The following is a 20,267-nucleotide window of genomic DNA, read 5'->3' as shown; positions in this document are numbered from 1 at the left end:
CCACTGCGCCACCAGGGAAGTCCCCAGTGTGAGCTTTGGTAGAATAAAAAGGAGAGAGAGGAAGAGGGGAAGGAGTGGAGGGGGAGAAAGGAAACACATTAAGTAGAGGACAATACCAGGTTGCTAAAATGTGATCTTTGCATTTGATTAAATCATATTTTATCAAAGCCTACTTTTCCAGTTTTAATTATGATTCACGGTGTTATCTATGAATCACCGGCATGACCACATGCACACACGCTATGGATTACAATCAATACAAATGACGCAGGTTGCATTTCGAGTCTTCAGAACTTCTGGTTTGGCAGTTTGCCAGCTTTTTCAGGCTCCGCATGAAGGAGAAACAAAATTTCTGCAAAAGCATTTCTTTCAAAAACATGGTCCAGACTTGCATAGAACCATGGAATTTGCTAGTCAGACTACTTAAGAAATGCAACTTTTTCTGTTTTGTGCAATTTTGCGTTTGTGCTAAAATGGTTGGCCTGTACAGAGTGTATTTTTCCCCATGTGTTCCCTGAAGCGATGAGTTAAATAAGACAAGCTGTGGGCATGTTATGGTCTGATCCTGTGACTCATGTATTGGCAGTGGTCGTGTAAACAGAGCTACTGTGTCTGAAGGTGATGGGTAGCTAGTTAACTTCCTGACAGTTCAATACGAAAACCAACTTTAAAGACTTTCAAAACAAAGACTATTAACAAGGATTTGATTTCTCAATCTTTGAATCTCGTTATGAGATTTTTTCATTGAAATGGAAAAAAGATCTAAACTTCAAAATCAAATATACAGTATTTGGGGCTTTTATTCCTCTGCCCCAGTCCATCCTTTTAATTTTTCAAAGTTAATTACTCTTATCTATTTCTGGATTTCCTACATTATAGATTCCTCTAGGATATTAAAAGTCTATTTTCTTTTTTAATCACAGCTGTCCTATTGCCAGGATACATAAGAGTGCTTGTTTGTCCAGAGCCCATATTTGAATTTTATCCACTATCCCCGTAATGTCGTATAACAGCTAACTGTTTTTTCCCAGCCTAAGATACTCAGAGTTATGAATTACACTTAATTGTCATGTGTCTTAAGTGTCCTTTTATCTGGAATAACACCCATCAGTCTTCCTTTTTCTCTCGTAATGCTGGCAGTTTCAAAGAGCACCTATTATTTGTAGAACGGCCATCAATTTGAGTTTCCCTGAGGTTTCCTCTGATGAGATTCAGGTTATACATGTTGTAAAAGCAAACAGATGTGACATTATATCCTGCTCAGGGCATCATATCAAGAGGCACTCGATGTCATTTGTTCCATTATTGGTGGTGTTGGCTGCAATCATATGGCTGTGATGGTTCTGCCAGGTTTCTCCACCGTCAAGTCACTATTTCCTCCTCGGCTAATTAATATATAATTTGAAAATAAATATTTTAAGGCAATGGAAATATCCTTTATTCCCCAAACTTTCACCTACTCTAAGCATTCATCGATAGCTTCTGCTTAAATCAATTTTTATTATAATGGTTGCAAAATGGTGATTTTTCTATCGTTCCTCCCATATTTACCAGTTGATATTCTAAAGGAGTAAGACTTCCTCCCCCACCTCGCATTTGTTTAGTTTTAATTAATTAATTAATATATATATGGATTCATGGACTCTTACTGAATTCAATGTATACACTGAATCTGTTACCATCAACATCAGGTTTCTTTCTTCAATATTTTCACACTTAAGGATACACGTTCTTTCTTTGGGGGTGCCTTTTTTGGTTTTGGGTTTTTAGAAAAATAAAGGTCTAATTCACTCAAAATTCTTCAGTTTTTACAGAACCAACAGGGTGGAGTAGGGTAGGGAGAAGCGGGGCAGGCAGCCGGGAGCCGGGCTGGGCAAGGCCACACTTCTGCCTCCACCTGAGGCTGGCCCCCTGCCACATGGTTCTTCTGCCCGTCCTTCACCTCCGTGTCAGCGGGCTGGTCTCCTGCAGCGACCGTGGCCTTGGCCTTGCTCTCCTCCCCAGCTAGCCTCTCAAATATGTTGTCATAGAGCTTCTTCTCCCATTCGAGCTCCTTGCGGATCCGCTGCTGGGCCTTGGCAGCTCTGTGGTTGGGGTAGAGCTGCAGGACCTTCTGGAAGTCAGCCCGTGCCAAGTCGAAGTCGTTCACCGCCTGCTGGGCCTCTCCCTGGCGGAAGAGGCCCTTCTCATGGTTGCTGTCCGGTTCCAGGGCCTTGTTACAATTTTCAGCGGCAGCAGAGAAGGCTTGCAGCTTCAGATGGCCAGGTTGAGGTGTGAGGCCAGCCGAAGGGCCTGTGTCTTCTGTGCGTCCTCATTAGAGAAAGCCGACTCAAATTCCAGCCAGGACACGATCTCGTACCGCAGCAGAGCTTGTTTGTACTTGCCTTCCTGGAAGTCCACGGTGTCCTGCTCCTTCACTGTGGTGCTCTGCTCCAGCTTCTCTGAACTCATCTCCTGGGACTCCTTGGCCTTCCCCAAACTCTTGAGTTATACTTCATACTTCAGCTCAGCATTTGGGGGGATCTGGAACTTTTCCTTCCCAACACTGCCAAAAGCATAGCTGGGCTTGAGATACACAATGGGATGTTCTCCTTTTTCCTTGCGCTGAATGACTTTCTCCACCCCACAAGGCAGATCCACACACTCGGCCTCGTCGACCTCCCGGCGGTAAAAGATCTGGTCTTTGGAGTACCTTCCAGTGCAACCTCCCCGATGGCGCCACTCCACCTGGAACACAAGCGTGGCCTTGGGAGGGATCTCGGGAGGGCTGCCCGCCGAACCGTAGGCGTATTCTGGCTTTCAGGGGATGTGGCACACTTCCCCCTCCTTCATGGTCGCTACAGCAATATCCCAAGCCTTGATGACTTCCCCTTTCCCCAGGTCGAAGGATAATCTGTCCTTGCGGTCCAGGCTGGAGTCGAACTTGCTGCCATCAAACAGCCAGCCCGTGTAGTGGACAGAGACTCGGTCCCCGATCATGGGCATCCCTGTGCCTGTGCCCTCTCGCTTGAAGACCTGAAGCACGCCCTCATCCTGCTTGGGGCTGATGTCCACCCCCTCAAGGGACAGCGGCGCCGACTGAGCCCCACTCTCAGAAGCCTTCGTGCCCGAGGCGGTCTTTGCGCCGTTTCCCGGGCAGCGGACGCAGGAGGCGGGTCTTAGGCGGCCCGGGGAGTGATTGGTCCCACCGCCGCGGAGGGGGCGGGGGGAAGAGGCTAGGAGGAGCCGGCCTGCGGCAAGGGACGCGGGGTGGGGAGAACTTTCTAGAGGCGGCAGCCGGTTTGGGATTTGGAGTTCATTTCTGCGAAAGGTGGTTTCTCGTTCGTTCCTCCCGCCTTCCGCCTGGCCCTGCCCCGGTCCTGGGACCCTGGGAATCCCGGGCCAGCCCTCGACCCCGCCACCGCGTCCCCAGCCCGTCTCCCTGGGAGTGGTTTTATCTCAATCTTATCTTTCTTGTGCATTTTTTTCAGAACCCCTTTGCTCTCTGTGAAATTGACTCTGCTGGAATTTGGTGCTTCTTTTCCTACTTACAGGTAACCTGTAGTGTATAAGATTGTCTGTTTTCTAGTTATGCCAAAGGTGTGTTTTGTGTGGTGTTATTTATTCTTCTTGTCGTTTGGAGGTTGTTTGACGAGATTTTGCATAGGCAGCTGCCATTGCCCCAACTGCCCAGGACTCTTGGATGCAAAGACTTTTAAAAGCTGTCACTGAATTTCCTGTGAGGAATTGTCTTTTGCATAAAATGATAAAACTTGAGAAGCTATTTTTTAGTATCATGTGAAAACAATGGCATGGATCATAAGAAAATACAAAGAGGGAGAGGCAATATTCTCTCAAAAAATAAAGAACAGATGTTAGGAAAAGAATGGTGAAAAGAGTGAGAGAATTGAGGAGAGAGGAACAGAGAAATGGCCCAGTAACATGACAGACGGCCATGAAGGAAAATGGACAGTGAGACAGTGTTGAAGGCAGGTCAAAGGATTATAAAGATTGAGGATGTTTAATATTAAATGATAACTTTTTTGAAGCCATGTAAATACACTTTTGTCATTGCAAATTATAAGTTAAACATATTACAATGGGTCCGCATTTGTAGGGGTGTTGAAGCGAAAGCTATTGCTTTCTGTGTCTCGGTTTGTCACAGAGCAGGGGACAGAGAATAGTTATAGGGGATCAAATGCCAATGACATCAACAGTCCAGGGAGGCAGGGAGGCAAATCCAGAGTAACCATGAAGGTATTAACACTGGGGAGTTCTCGGAAATCTTGTTGAGGGCACTAGATTCTCACAGAACACGGGATACACGGCTTGACACAATTTTGCCTGACTTTCAAAGGTTGAGATGTCCTCAATAAATATATTTATCACACTGTGAGGTTTTGTTCTATAATCGACATTGTAGAGCATCTCTTTATGAAGTCAACACCTATCTATGATGTGTCAACCCCATGCCAGGTACATTCTCAGAAGTGGAAATATGATAAGAAACAGAGTGAGTACAAATCCTGTCCTCATGAAACTTTTGTTATAGTGGAGGAGACATACAGTAGACAAGACAAACAAATAAAATGTGTATCATGTTATATTTGATGGCTCTAAGAGCTAAGGAGAGAAATAATGCATGGAAGGAAATGTGAGGGATAAATGTGACATTTTAAGCAGGGTGGCCCCCAGGAAAGCTCACATTGAGAGAATGTGAGTTTTGAGTGAAAAAAGAAAGACATGAGATAGTTAGCCACATGTGTATTTGAGGTATATATGGTAGAGGGAATATCAAGTGCAAAGGCCCTGGGGTGGGAGTGTGCCTGTAAATTAGGGGAATGTTAAATTGGCCAATGTGCCATGAACAGAATGAATTAGAGGAAAGAATTAGGACACGAAGTCTGAAAGGTAACGGGGACCAGATCATGTAGGGCCTTATAAGTCCTAGTAAGGACTTTGGCTTATGTTCTGCTTGAGACGGAAAGTCTCAAACCTTTATAGGGAAGGTTTTGAGCAAAGGAGTGACATGATATGATGTACATCTATCAGGATTGTCCTGGCTGCTCTTATGAGACTAGAGTGTGTTTTGGAGCTGGGGAGGGGGCAGTAAAGTTGACCAAGTGCAGGACTAGGGAGACCGTCAGCAGGTTATTGCAGTAATTCAGTAAAGAGATTATGGTGGCCTGGGCCAGTGTCGTGGTAGTTCGGAGTCTCAGATTCTAGACATATATTGAAAAAGGAGCTAACAGGCTTCACATGGGGGGTGTAACAGAAAGAGAGGTGTCCAAGAGGACCTCAGGAATTTTGGCCGAGTAAGCGAAAAAATGATGAATTCCTTTACTGAAATGGGGAGACTGTATGAGGAGCTATTTGGGGAGGGATTATCAGGAACTCAGATCCGCACAAGTGTGGTTTGAGATGCCTGCTGGACCTCGTAAAGGAAGTGTCAGGAAGTTAGGTGTGGGTTTGGGTGTGTGGGTTTGCGGTTCAGCATGTAGATGGTATTTTTAGGCAGGGAACTGGTTAGGACCACTTAGAGAATGTGGATAGGAAAGGGAAGAGGGCTAAAGAGGGCTGTGAGACACTCTAATATGTAAAGGTTGAGGAAATAAGAGAGAACCAAAATGGCATCATGGTATCCTGAAAGTCAAGAGGAGTTTGTTTCAGCTGACTCTAGTTATAGAATCCAGTGGGGCAAGGAGGGATTCACCATGAGGACTGGCTTTTTCACCATGAGGACTGCTTCAGATCAGGGCACAGCAACATTTTCAAGCAAGAGAAGAACATCTTTTTAAAATTTTATTTATTTATTTGGCTGTGCTGGGTCTTAGTTGCGGCACGTGGGGTCTTCTTTGCCTCGTGTGGGATCTTTAGTTGCGGCATGTGGGATCTAGTTCCCTGCCCAGGGATCAAACCTGGGCGCCTGTATTGGGAGCAGGAAGTCCTAACCACTGGACCACCAGAGAAGTCCCGTGAGAAGAACATCTTTATAACACAAAGGTCTAAATTTCGATTCCATGGACAAAAGGAGGCTCATTGGGTGGTTGGAGTTTCAGGGAGCACACAGGACTCCGAATTCTGTATAATCCCATTTCAATTCTCTAGTGCTCAGTTAATCCTGATCCATGTGTTGTATTATGTATGGTTAGGAATATGGACTATGGAATCAGTCTGATTGCTTTAACCGTAGCTCCACCATTACCAGCTATTTGACCTATGGCAATTTACTTAAATTCTCTGTGCCTTTGTTTCCTAATCTGTGAAACAGAGAAGACAATAATACTTAAAAGGATTCTACTGAATGTTAAATATGATGATACAAATATAGCACTTAGCACAGTGCCCTGAACATAGGATTTTCTAAGTGTCAGCCATGACGATCTTTCTTTTTTTTTTTTTTAGTTTGTTTATTTATTTATTTATGGCTGTGTTGGGTCTTCATTGCTGCGCACGGGCTTTCTCTAGTTCCAGTGAACGGGGGCTACTCTGCATTGTGGTGCGCGGGCTTCTCATTGTGGTGGCTTCTCTTGCTGAGGATCACGGTCTCTAGGGCACACGGGCTTCAGTAGTTGTGGCTTGCGGGCTCTAGAGCACAGGCTCAGTAGTTGTGGCAGACGGGCTTAGTTGCTCTGCTGCATGTGGGATCTTCCTGGACCAGGACTCGAACCCATGTCCCCTGCATTGGCAGGCAGATTCTTAACCACTGCGCCACCAGGGAAGCCCAGCCATGACAATCTTTATGAGACTTGGCTGAGGGAATTCAACTGATATTACGATCTGACAGCCCACAGGATAAATCTTTGGCCACTACAGCCCTGCAGCTGCCTGAGCTAAAGAATCATTTTGAATGGTTTTAGAAAGTCCCTGGGTTTCTGAATGTCTTTGAGGTGAGCCAAGAATTTAGGCTTTTAAACTCTTGGGTGAATGGATATTTTTCTGCTTACATTCTATTTCAGAACTGAAGAGGGTTATGATTTTTTTTCATTATAGGAGTGATATAGTTTATTGTAAAAAAAACTTATCACTACAGATACATGTAAGTAGAAAGGAAAAATAATACAAAAGCTCTTTACCCTGAGCTAACACTGACATTGGTGAATACCCTGTCATGCATCTCTGTGTATATCCATGAAGCTTTGTGGGTCTGCCTCTTGCTGGGGGCCCCCAAAACTCCATGCCCGGTTCTCTCATCTTCAAGTCTCAGCTTCTCCTCTGGAACAACAGGATCCAAGTCCTGTTTCAGAATCCTCTTCTCTTCAATAAACTGTCTAGTGACAATAGATTAACCTTTCTCACCCTCGGTCTTTGTAGTCTGCATGCACTTCATGGATTCTATGGGCTGAGCAATTTGATCCCCCAAAGCCTTACCCCAGGAGGTACTTCATCCTAGAACACCACAGGCTTACAGATTTTCCTCCTAACAACTGTTTGTTTATAACTTTTTTTTAATACCATCTCTTAAAAAGTTTACCTCTTTGTGAATGACTCCTTTCTTTTTTAGTGCAATGACTATTTTTTCCCCCAAATGTGCTAAAGATATATACTACAAGAAGGAATGTTTACACAGTATATTTTCAAAGATACACTCATCCATAGACTGACACAACAGTTGAGTGTCTGAGAATATTGTATAGAATATTATATAGAACAACATTTAGATGAATTCAGAATCGTTCTTTGTGAACATACGCCAAGGGAAAGGGGGTGGCTCATGAGTCTGTTCTCTGCAGGTGCTGTTTCTGTTCTTTAAAGAGCTCTCATGCACAAAATTTTGGTGTTCTGAAAGTGGTTTCTATGGTATAAGATAATTTTGCAGTGCAGTTTGACATTGACAACTAGTGAATAAAATGGCGCAAAAGAAGAGTGTCCCTTCCAAAGAATGGCTGCCTCAAACCCTTCCTCCACTACTTGCCATCCGCATCCTAGTCTGCTCTTCCTTTTGTGGTGAGGATACTAAATCTTCATTGCACTAATTTAAAAATAAACTACTTTCAGTTTTTATCATTATGTAAACTTGTTTTCATTGTGCAATTGATACATCTTTCTATCAAGTGAAAATTGTTTGGGTGTCTTAGTTTGGGATGAAATAAATCATAATTTGTTCCATTGAAATTCATAACAATTAAAAAAATTTAAGGGCTTTATATTTAGCGGCAAAGTTTTCAGGAATGAATTGAAGCTATCAAGAAAGGTATAGATGCATTTATTTAGCTGTTTCACCACTGTTTCCCATGGGCTGCCAGATTCCCATTCAGGAATATTAAGGAGACTGCCTCTCAATATTCTCCCCTCAGTTGGATAGTAAATCCTAGATTCCCCACGTTTTCATTTCTTGAACCCCTCTTCCTATTATTCATATCTGTATTGGGATTTTTTGCTCATAAGAGAAATCAAATCTCTGTGTTATGGCAAAACTGGGACTTTCTGGAATAATGCAAGGGGTTCAGAGAATTGAAGAGAGCCTGACAGATGGAATCAAAGCTGCAGGTGAGTCTGTTTTGGAATTACAGACCAGAGCTTCTGGGACCACGGCCACTGCTTGGTTGTGGCTGGTGCCATTGGGTCTAATTTTTGCACCATGAATCCTAATCATCCCTTACTCATTGTCTCATTTGGTCCAAATTAAAACTAGTAGGTAAGACAGTCCACTGATTGGGACCCTTGTGCCTGGGTCCCAATCATCAGTGTGTGAAGTGTCTTCTCCCCTTTGGATTCTGTAGTGGGAGGTTGGGTACCACCTCTTTTCACTATTGTAGCCATGGGGGCTTCTCCTGAAAGAGAAGAGATTTTACTTCTTCAAATCTTCACTCTCAATTCTGGGTCTTTGTACACACACTACACTATCTACTTTAAGCACCTTCTTCCTTCGCCTAAAGTCTATTATTCTTCATTCTTAGTTGGCACTTCCTTCTGGAAGAATAAGGCCCCAGTCTTAGCATTTGTCACCAGGTAATTGTCTATTTGTATTTCTCACGTGACTGCACGTTGCCCGGAAGTGTGGTTTGCATTTTTGCTTGTCCAGCACTGTATTCTCTGTGAACAGCAGTGTCGAACACATACTTCTGTTTATATTTGTTCCATAAATGAATAAAAGGTTTATTAAGACCTTGGAGTGATAAATTGGAATAGTAAAAACTTCCAGTTCTTTCTCTGGATTAAGTGTGATTACCTCGATTAGGAAACTTGTAAGGAAAGGAAACCCTAACTGTGAATATCGTCTCTAAATCCGTTTGCAACTGACTTTCCCCATGTCTTTCTTAAGCTCATACACTGATTTTCATTGTGAAATATCCCGTTTTTCCAGTTTAATATCTTTTGGTCCAAAAGATCCCCAATGCAGAGCAAACATATCTATTACTGTACTACTAGCATGAAGCCAAGTTCACAATTTAAATAATTACATGTATTCAACAGAGTTTCTCAAAGAACTTTCTCAGAAATTGCAATTTAAGAGATGAAAAATATTTTTATAAGCTGACACATTTAATTATCATTTTAGATAAATCTATTTTGGAGTCTGATATTTTTGTATTTATTTCACCAGTATGATCCAGACTCAATGTGTTTACTGGCAACAGAGTCCAGGGATTATACTCCCACATTGAAACAATAATCATATTGCAACGTCAGTGCTCTTCATAATGCATTTCCGTCAGCATTTATTTGGCACCAAGTATGCACCAGCTACTAGAAATAGAAAAATCTCTGGGACATTAGGAATGCTAAGTAGCCTTGCTTTGGGATGAATAAAACAGGGTGTGGTCTGCCCTTCAGTGGGGAGAATCTAGAGTGGGGTAATGTGACACTGGGTCATCTTTTGGGGTCTCAGTAAAAATGGTGCCAGTCACACCCCAGCATGGGACGTTGATGGCCACTTTTGTGGGGAGATGGTATGAGTAGGAAGCAGAAGCGGCAGCAGCAGGGATAAGGCATCTCAGCTTCAGGTGCATGCCCATGAGAGTCCGGAGCCAAAGGAGGAGGGGAGGGTCCAGCAGCAGAGATGGATGGCTCTCTCAGGAGAACATCGGGGCACAGCTTGAGACTTTAAGTAAGTGTAGTGTCTTATTCACATTTCCAGTGAACATGAGAATCAGGGCGAACTTACTTGTACCAAACTTGTTACTTCACAGTTGAAACACTAGGTTGTAAGGCTCTGCAAAACACAAGTTATTATTGTTGTTTTCTGAGGACACTTCCCCCTGAAGTTATATGCTTTCGATTATATGCCATAGATATTTTTTAATTCTGTGATTTTATTTATTATTTAAAAAAATTTTTAATAGATCTTTATTGGAGTATAATTGCTTCACATTACTGTGTTAGTTTCTGTTGCACAACAAAGTGAATCAGCCATATGTATACGCATGTCCCCATATCCCCTCCCTCTTGTGTCTCCCTCCCACCCTCCCTATCGCACCCCTCTAGGTCATTGCAAAGCACTGAGCCAATCTCCCTATGCTATGCTGCTGCTTCCCACCATCCAACTATGTTTTACATTCCGTACTGTATATATGTTGATGCTACTCTCACTTCGCCCCACCTTTGACCTCCAACCCCATGTCCTCAAGTTCATTCTCTATGTCTGCCTCTATATTCCTGCCCTGCCACTAGGTTCATCAGTACCTTTTTTTTTTTTTTAAGATTCCATATATATGCGTTAGCATATGGTATTTGTTTTTCTCTTTTTGACTTACTTCACTCTGTATGACAGACTCTAGGTCCATCCACCTCGCTACAAATAACTCAATTTTGTATCTTTTTATGACTGAGTAATATTCCATTGTATATATGTGCCACATCTTCTTTATCCATTCATCTGTCAGTGGACACTTAGGTTGCTTCCATGTCCTGGCTATTGTAAATAGTGCCGCAATGAACATTGTGGTACATGTCTCTTTTTGAATTATGGTTTTCTCAGGGTATACGCCCAGTAGTGGGATTGCTGAGTCATGTGGTAGTTTTATTTTTAGTTTTTTAAGGAACCTCCATACTGTTTTCCATAGTGGTTGTATCAATTTACATTCTCACCAACAGTACAAGAGGGTTCCCTTTTCACCACACCCTCTCCAGTATTTATTATTTGTAGATTTTTTGCTGATGGCCATTCTGACTGGTGTGAGGTGATACCTCACCGTAGTTTTGATTTGCGTTTCTCTAATAATTAGTGATGTTGAACATCTTGTCATGTGCCTCTTGGCCATCTGTATGTCTTCCTATGTGAAACGTCTATTTAGGTCTTCCACCCATTTTTTAACTGGATTGTTTGTTTTTTTTAATATTGAGCTCCATGAGTTGATTGTATATTTTGGAGATTAATCCTTTGTCTGTTGTTTCATTAGCAAATATTTTCTCCCATTCTGAGGGCTGTCCTTCTGTCTTGTTTATGGTTTCCTTTGCTGTGCAAAAGCTTTGAAGTTTCATTAGGTCCCATTTGTTTATTTTTGTTTTTATTTCCATTTCTCTAGGAGGTGGGTCAAAAAGGATCTTGCTGTGATTTATGTCATGGAGTGTTCTGCCTATGTTTTCCTCTAAGAGTTTGATAGTGTCTGGCCTTACATTTAGGTCTTTAATCCATTTAGAGTTTATTTTTGTGCATGGTGTTAGGGAGTGTTCTAATTTCATTCTTTTACATGTAGCTGTTCAGTTTTCCCAGCAGCACTTATCGAAGAGGCTGTCTTTTCTCCATTGTGTAGTCTTGCCTCCTCTCTCATAAATTAGGTGCCCATATGTGCATGGGTTTATCGCTGGGCATTCTATCCAGACCATTGATCTATCTTTCTGTTTTTGTGCCAGTACCATACTGTCATGATTACTGTAGCTTTGTGGTATAGTTTGGAGTCGGGAAGCCTGATTCCTCCAACTCTGTTTTTTTTTCTCAATATTGCTTTGGCTATTCAGGGTCTTTCATGTTTCCATACGAACTGTAAAATTTTTTGTTCTAATTCTGTGAAGGATGCCATTGGTAATTTGATAGGGATTGCATTGAATCTATAGATTGTTTTGGGTGGTATAGTCATTTTCAAAATACTGATTCTTCCAATCCAAGAACATGGTACATTTCTCCAACCGTTTTTGTCATCTTTGATTTCTTTCATCAGTGTTTTATAGTTTTCTGTGTACGAGTCTTTCACCTCCTTAGCCAGGTTTATTCCTAGGTATTTTATTCTTTTTGTTGCGATGGTAAGTGGGTGTGTTTCCTTAATTTCTCTTTCCGATTTTTCATCATTAGTGTATAGGAATACCAGAGATTTCTGTGCATTAATTTTGTATCCTGCAACCTTACCAAATTCATTGATTAGTTCTAGTAGTTTTCTGGTGGCATCTTTAGTATCATGTCATCAGCAAACAGTTACAGTTTTACTTCTTCTTTAACAATTTGCATTCCTTTTATTTCTTTTTCTTCTCTGATTGCTGTGGCTAGGACTTCTAAAACTATGTTGAATAAGAGTGGTGAGAGTGGACATCCTTGTCTTGTTCCTGATCTTAGTGGAAATGCTTTCAGTTTTTCACCATTGAGTATGATGCTTGCTGGGGGTTTGTCATATATGGCCTTTATTATTTTGAGGTAGGTTCCCTCTATGCCCATTTTCTGGAGAGTTTTTATCATAAATTGGTATTGAATTTTGTCAAAAGCTTTTTCTGCATCTATTGAGATGATCATATGATTTTTATTACTTAATTTGTTAATGTGGTATATCACATTGATTGATTTGCATACATTGAAGAATCCTTGCATCCCTGGGGTAATTCCCACTTGATCACAGTGTATGATCCTTTCAATGTGCTGTTGGATTCTGTTTGCTAGTATTTTGTTCAGGATTTTTGCATCTGTGGTCATCAGTGATACTGGTCTATAATTATCTTTTTTTGTGATATCTTTTTCTGGTTTTGGTATCAGGGTGATGGTGGCCTCATAGAATGAATTTGGGAGTGTTTCTCCCTGTGCAATTTTTTGGAAGAGTTTGAGAAGGATTGGTGTTAGCTCTTCTCTAAATATTTCATAGAATTTGCCTGTGAAGCCATCTGGCCCTGGACTTTTGTTTTGTTGGAAGATTTTTAATTACGGTTTCAATTTCATTACTTGTGATATGTCTGTTTATATTTTCTAATTCTTCCTGGTTCAGTCTTGGAAAATTGTACCTTTCCAAGAATTTGTCCATTTCTTCGTGGTTGTCTACTACAAATAACTATATGCCAATAAAATGGACAACCACGAAGAAATGGACAAATTTTGTATTTCTGCAGTGTCAGTTGTGATTTCTGCTTTTTCATTTCTAATTTTATTGATTTGCGTTCTCTCCTTTTTTTTCTTGATGAATCTGGCTAAGGGTTTATCAACTTTGTTTATCTTCTCAAAGAACCAGCTTTTAGTTTTATTGATCTTTGCTGTTGTTTTCTTCGTTTCTACTTCATTTATTTCTGCTCTGATCTTTATGATTTCTTTCCTTCTACTGACTTTGGGTTTTCTTTGTTTTTCTTTCTCTAGTTGTTTCAAGTATAGGGTTAGATTGTTTATTTGAGATACCTCTTGTTTCTTGAGGTGGGATTGAATTGCTGTAAACTTCCCTCTTAAAACTGCTTTTGCTGCATCCCATAGGTTTGGGGTCATCATGTTTTCATTGTCATTTGTTTCTATGTGTTTTTTTTATTTCTTCTTTGATTTTTTCAGTGATCTCTTGGTTATTTATAGCACACTGTTTAGCCTTCCTGTATACGTGTTTTTTACAGTTTTTTTCCTGTAATTTATTTCCAATCTTATAGCATTGTGGTCAGAAAAGATGCTGGATATGATTTCAATTTTCTTAAATTTTCCAAGGCTTGATTTCTGACCTAAGATGCAATCTATCCTGGAGAATGTTCCATGTGCACTTGAGAAGAAAGTGTATTCTGCCACCTCTGGGTGGAATGTTCTATAAATATCAGTTAGATCTATCTGGTCTCGTCTATTGTGTCATTTAAAGCTTGTGTTTCCTTATTTATTTTCTGTTTGGATGATCTGTCCATTGATGTAAGTGGGGTGTTAAAGTCCCCTATTGTGATTGTGTTACTGTTGATTTCTCCTTTCATGGTTGTTAGCATTTGACTTATGTATTGAGGTGCTCCTATGTTGGGTCCATAAAAATTTATAATTGTTATATCTTCTTCTTGGATTGATCCTTTGATCATTATGTAGTGTCCCTCCTTATCTCTTATAACAGTCTTTATTTTAAAGTCTATTTTATCTGATACGAGTATTGCTACTTCAGCTTTGTTTTGATTTCCATTTGCATGGAATATCTTTTTCCATCCCTTCACTTTCAGTCTGTATGAGTCCCTAGATCTGAAGTGAGTCTCTTGTAGACAGCATATATATGGGTCTTGTTTTTGTATCCATTCAGACAGTCTATGTCTTTTGTTTGGGGCATTTAATCCATTTACATTCAAAGTTATTATTGGTATGTATGTTCCTATTACCATTTTCTTAGTTGTTTTGGGTTGGTTTTTGTGGGTCTTTTTCTTCTCTTGTGTTTCCCGCTTTGAGAAGTTTCTTTAGCATTTGTTTTAAAGCTGTTTTGGTGGTGCTGAATTCTCTTAGCTTTTGCTTGTCTGAAAAGCTTTTGACTTCTTCATTGAATCTGAATGAGATCCTTGCTGGGTAGACTAATCTTGGTTGTAGATTTTTCTCTTTCATCACTTTAAGTATATCCTGCCACTCCCTTCTGGCCCGCAGAGTTTTTGCTGAAAAATCAGCTCATAACCTTATGGGGATTCCTCTGTATGCTATTTTTTGTTTTTCCCTTGCTGCTTTTAATATTTTTTCTTTGAATTTAATTTTTGTTAGTTTGATTAATATGTGTCTTGGTGTGTTTTTCCTAGGGTTTATCCTGCACGGGACTCTCTGTGCTTCCTGGACTTGGGTGACTATTTCCTTTCCCATGTTAGGGAAATTTTCAACTATAATCTCTTCAAATGTTTTCACAGACCCATTCTTTTTCTCTTCTTCTTGTGGGACCCCTATAATTAGAATGTTGGTACATTTAGTGTTGTCCCAGAGGTCTCTGAGACTGTCTTCAATTCTTTTCATTCTTTTTTCTTTATTCTGCTCCTTGGCAGTTATTTCCACCATTTTGTCTTCCAGCTCACTTATTCGTTCTTCTGCTTCAGTTATTCTGTTATTGATTCCTTCTAGTGTATTTTTCAGTTGAGTTATTGTGTTGTTCATCTCTGTTAGTTCTCTAGTTCTTCTAGTTCTTTGTTGAACATTTCTTGTATTTTCTCAATCAGTGCCTCCATTCTATTTCTGAGATTCTGGATCATCTTTACTATCATTACTCTGAGTTCTTTTTCAGGTAGATTGCCTATTTCTTCTTCATTTATTTGGTGTTGTAGGTTTTTACTTGCTCCTTCATCTGTGACATACTTTTTTGCCATCTCATTTTTTTTTTTTTTTTTAACGAGTGGGATTGTGTTCCTCTCTTACTGGTTATTTGGCCTGAGGCTTCCAACACTGGAGTTTGTAGGCTATTGGGTAGAGCTGGGTCTTGGTGCTGAGATGAGGAACTCCGTGAGACCTCACTCCGATGACTATTCACTGGGGCCTGAGGTTCTCTGTTAGTCCAGTGATTTGAACTAGGAGCTCCCACTGCAGGAGCTTCGGCCTGACCCCGAGCTCCTTAATCCTGCAAGCCATGTGATGTGGCCAAAAACCAATTTTTTTTTTATTATAAAAAATAAAATTAGACTAGGAAACTAACAGATATGTTAAAAGGATAAAACTAAAAATATAGATGGATGAACAACCAGAGAATACATCAGTACCACAACAGTAAAAAAGAGGAGGTGGGAAAAGAAAGAAAAAATAAGGGGGGGGCAATGCCTTGACTGTGGAGGGGAGGGCCTAAGTAAGAGCGAGTTTTGGGTGGTGGGTGGGGCCAATGCTCAGGACCCACAGGGCTGGAAAAGCCCCTGCGGGCTGTGGGGAGTGAGGCTTAAGCTCAAGGGACAGAAGAGGGCCAGGCGTGCCCCCCACTCCTGGTCTCAGAGAGCAGGGGACCTCACCTGGGAGCCCAGCAGGCTTCCTGGGCTCTAGTGGTGGGACAAACACCCTCCTCTCCTTTCCTGCTCCTCTCATCTGGGGTCTGGAGGGCCCCTCCCGCCTGCCTCTCCTGATCTTCCTGGCCTCCATCCTATGTCCCTGGGACCAGTGTGGCCGGGGGTGGTGGGGGTGTGGGAGGGCCTTGGAGGGCAGGGGATCAGCCTGGGAGCTCAGCAGGCTGATTTTTTTTTTTTTTAATAGAAAACATCCTTAGATCCTTGCTCTTCCCCGTGCCCAAGTGGGTGGGGCAGTCGCCCTCTGCTCCTCTCTGGCTCCTCGTGCAGGGCCCCTCCCACCTACCTCTCCTGATCTCCCTGGCCTCAGGGGCAGTGATCCTGTCTGGCCTCCACTTCTTCTCCCCGCTCAGTCCCCGTACGTCCTACTGGTTCACTTTGGGGTTCCTCCCGTCTCCTTGGGTGTTAGAGTTCCCCACTAGTGGCCAGCAGGTGCCCTAGTTATGGGGAGACGCTAAGTCTATGCCTTCCCACACTGCCATCTTGACTCTGCCTCTAATTTATTTATTTTTATTGAAATATAGTTGATTTACAATGTTCCGTTAGTGTCAGGTGTACAGAAATATGCTATAGATATTATCTTACTGATTCTTGCAATAGTCCAAAGTGGTTGGAATTGGCCAGAAATAATTGTTTTTACTTCGCAGATAAACTGATGCAGACAAAATCTTTATATCCAGTCCTGCAATAATCAGTCAGTCAATCCAGGAACAAAGCCAAGTCTCTCCAACTTCTGACCTTACTTTCTCTTGACCATGACCCTCCAGCCTTGGAGGGGAGAGGTATGGACAGATGTCCAAAATCATGATTGTTTGTGGTTATTTAAATTCCCAGTAGGGCCCACAGGGCAGATTCGGACAGTTGCTAATCAGGGAAGGGAAGGGATGCAGAGACAAGGGAGGAGCAGTCAAGAGACAATAGCACAGCCTTGGGGCAGGTCCTGGTTCTGCCTCGAGGTCTATATGTAACAATATCCTTGAGCTCTTTAGAGAACTAAAACCCCCCAACAAATGGAAGATGGTAGCATTCTTCAACCAGATTAAAGGAAGCACAGAAACTCATCAGACCGCCTGAGGTGAGAATAAAGGAGTGCAGGCCCTGCACACACCCTGATCCTTATCAACACCCCATCCTTGAACCATTGCTATAAAACTTCTCACCAAATTCCTCCAGGTTGAGACACACAGTGTTGAGGGTCCTGAGCCTGCTGTGTCCCCCTTTTCCTGGTGAAGAAACAAAGCTATTCTTTGCTACTCCACCCACTAAATAAATAAATAAATAAATTCCCAATAGGTAGTAGGAATGTGTGGGGTCATGAGTTAGTGAGGAAGTTCCATTTCCACGGTGTCTCTGCTGCCCTTTTGCTGGGTGACTTCTATTTCAGCCTCTCTGGGTTTCATTTCTTCCTTTGCAGGTAAGATGCTTGGGCCAAATCAGAGATGGCTCACCTGAGGTCCATGGATCCCTCCCTTCCCACCCTAGCAGTTGCATCATTTATGAAGAGCTTTCAGGGAGTTGACAAATCTAAACTTCTGTATGACAGACATGTGGAATACGTGCAGTTTTCTAAGCAGAGACTTGAGAGATAATATCAGATTTCCAAAGAAGTCTGTGATCAAAAATGACTGACAACAAACAAATTAACAAAATTAGAATATATAATTTCAAAGGCCCTAACTGAGTTGAATGCCTATGTATATAATCCTAGTATTCTAGGATTAAATGTCACATGTATTAAGAAAAGCCTTTTCCCAGTGTAATTTCCAAGCACTAACAGTTATAGGATTTCAAAACAAATAGCCTCAAAGCCAATCTGTGAATAAATATGAGAGGGGAGCCCATGATATCACTATATCTGAATGTGTCTGGAATTCTAATACATTTAAGTCTCTTCATTTGTTTTTATTTCATGTGATAAGCCTACATGTCCTTTGTGAGAACTCCTGAGGAATGGTTGAATCATTTGTTTTGCAGACATGTGGGTGCTCTCACTTACCACAATATGTTAATGCTTTTTTAAAAAAGTGTTCCTGAGAAGACACATTTGCTTGGGATCCCAATATATAAAGCTCGTGTTTTTGGCTGCAAACTCAATTAAGTGCATCATGTTGAAATCGTAAAATCATTTCAGGAGCTCTTTATCACTTTTTTGGGAAAAAAAAATATTCTGGCAGCAAATAAGGGAGTTTCCTTAAAGTTTCTGAATACTTATATTATTCTCAGTGGGAATTTGCCAACAGGACACTTGGAACTTGTCTGTTTTTGGAAAGCTAGGGAATTCTTATCATTATGCACATGGGAAAATATAACAACTTGTTATTTGGAGGATGCAAGGAAATGAATGGTGGTCTAGCTGGTTGGTGGTCAGGGACAGGTTGAATGATTCCCAAGTTAATTTTTCTTTCAGCCCCAAGATGTCTTACATGCACATTGCAGTGCAAATGCCCTCAAAACTCTCTTTGTAGGTGACAACAGCAGTGACTATGACTGCATTACTGCGAAGGCTGAAACCATTGCCCCAAGGTCACGATATTCTGGTCTGTTAGCGGCAGCTCCATCTCATATCACTGTTCTTACCTTCTCCTCCATCATCATGTCCAACTCATTCTTCATGCAGATATTTTCTAGATTTCTCTTTTTCCTTCCACAATCACGATCTAGTCTTAATTCCATTTCATCTCTACTACTCTTACTTCTCTAAATGCCCTACCATTTTTTCCCATAATCTTTCCTCCTGTGAGTTCAGTTACACTGAGCAGTAAGAATGATCTTCCTCATGCATTCTTGATCTGTTACCCACCTATCTATCTACCTACCTACCTACCTATTTCACGATCCTTTAATATTTATCAGTAAATACAAAGAACCTGTAAGTAAGCCTTATTTTTTTCTGTATCACAGTAAATTTATCCAACACTTATGTTCTGTGAGGCGCTTGATAGTAAAAAGAGAAAGATGACAGAAATGAGCCTTTAACATTGCAAGGAATCACAGGTTTGCAGATTAAATAGACGTTAGACAATTATACTTTTCTTCTTAGCACTTGTCAAAATGATAAGTAATTGATTTAGTGTTCAGTTTTATCTCCCTCACTGGGGAATGGACGATGGCTGTCAGTTCAATCTTATTCCCACCACCTAGCACGATGCCTGACACATGATAGGGGGAGAACACATATTTGTTGAATTAATTACTGAATCATAGCTAGGACAATGTGGCACATTCAAGCTTCAGTGAAGACAGCTAGGGTCTGTTTTCTTCTGCAGGGAGAGATCAGAGAATGTTCCACAAAAAGGACAGTGTCTGAGCTGAGACTTTTAGAAATCAGTAGGAGTTGAGGAAAACAGGTAGGTTGGCTAGTGCTGTGGCAAAGCATAAATATAGGAGCTGTTAGGAGAGAGAATGGAATGGACTCTGTAGGTCAGCATTTCTGGAAGTGTGTTCTGAGGATGCTGGTCCTGCCTGTTGTTCAGAGAAGATCGTTTTCCCGTGGGCAGTAGTGAGCTGCTAAATGGTTAACAAGTGGCTTTCTTGGAAAAATTAAAAGTCTGATTCATAGCATTTGTTGGGAAGAGATGCAGTGTAGCGCCCCATTGTATAGTATTTCTACCATATAGATGACAGACACCAGTAACTTCAAGATCAGAACTGTATGGGAGGAAAAACACGTTTCCCTCTACCTTATGAGCTTTACCACACAGATTAACAAGAGGAAAACACACAGAAGTTTATTAACATGGATACCTCAGGAATACATGGGAGATACTCAGGGAATAATGAGTCACTCCCTGAAATGGCTTAGCATTAGGTTTAAATGCCATCTCAGTAGGGAAAGGGGAGAGGGGATGTAGGCCTCTTAAGGGAGAGGAAATAATTGTTAGGGAAGATGAATGGGCCCTTAGAAGAATGGGTGGGAGGTATGAGAGTTTGTGACAAAGTTTGACTCGGTGTGGTGTTGACCTCTGTTCTCTCCTGTGAGAAGAGTCCCTCCTTCCTAGTTGATGAAGCTCCCTGGGAGGATGGTCTGTGACAACTGAGTCCCTTTTGGAGGCCCTGTCTTTTGACAAATAAGGGGAGTTCAGAGAAAGCCTCTCCCTGCATTTGTTGTTTTTCGAGAGCCTACAGCTCAAAATAATCAACACACCAAAGAGGCGTATTTGGAGGTGCATATTCTCCCACCCTTCATAAGATAATTA

At 41.6% G+C, this 20,267-nt stretch overlaps 1 protein-coding gene across 1 annotated transcript; it reads right to left on the bottom strand.

Annotated features, from left to right (window-relative positions):
• Positions 1–1,801: 1,801 nt before the first annotated feature.
• LOC116755062 (peptidyl-prolyl cis-trans isomerase FKBP4-like) lies at positions 1,802–18,744 on the bottom strand. Its single transcript, XM_032633913.1, is given in 5 exon segments — positions 1,802–2,259; positions 2,262–3,421; positions 7,056–7,194; positions 8,957–9,044; positions 18,649–18,744. Coding segments are annotated over 5 exon segments (1,941 nt in total).
• Positions 18,745–20,267: the final 1,523 nt, after the last annotated feature.

The sequence above is a fragment of the Phocoena sinus genome, chromosome 6 (genome assembly GCF_008692025.1).
Source record: "Phocoena sinus isolate mPhoSin1 chromosome 6, mPhoSin1.pri, whole genome shotgun sequence".
NCBI lineage: Eukaryota > Metazoa > Chordata > Mammalia > Artiodactyla > Phocoenidae > Phocoena > Phocoena sinus.
This window is presented reverse-complemented; position numbering and strand designations above follow the sequence as displayed.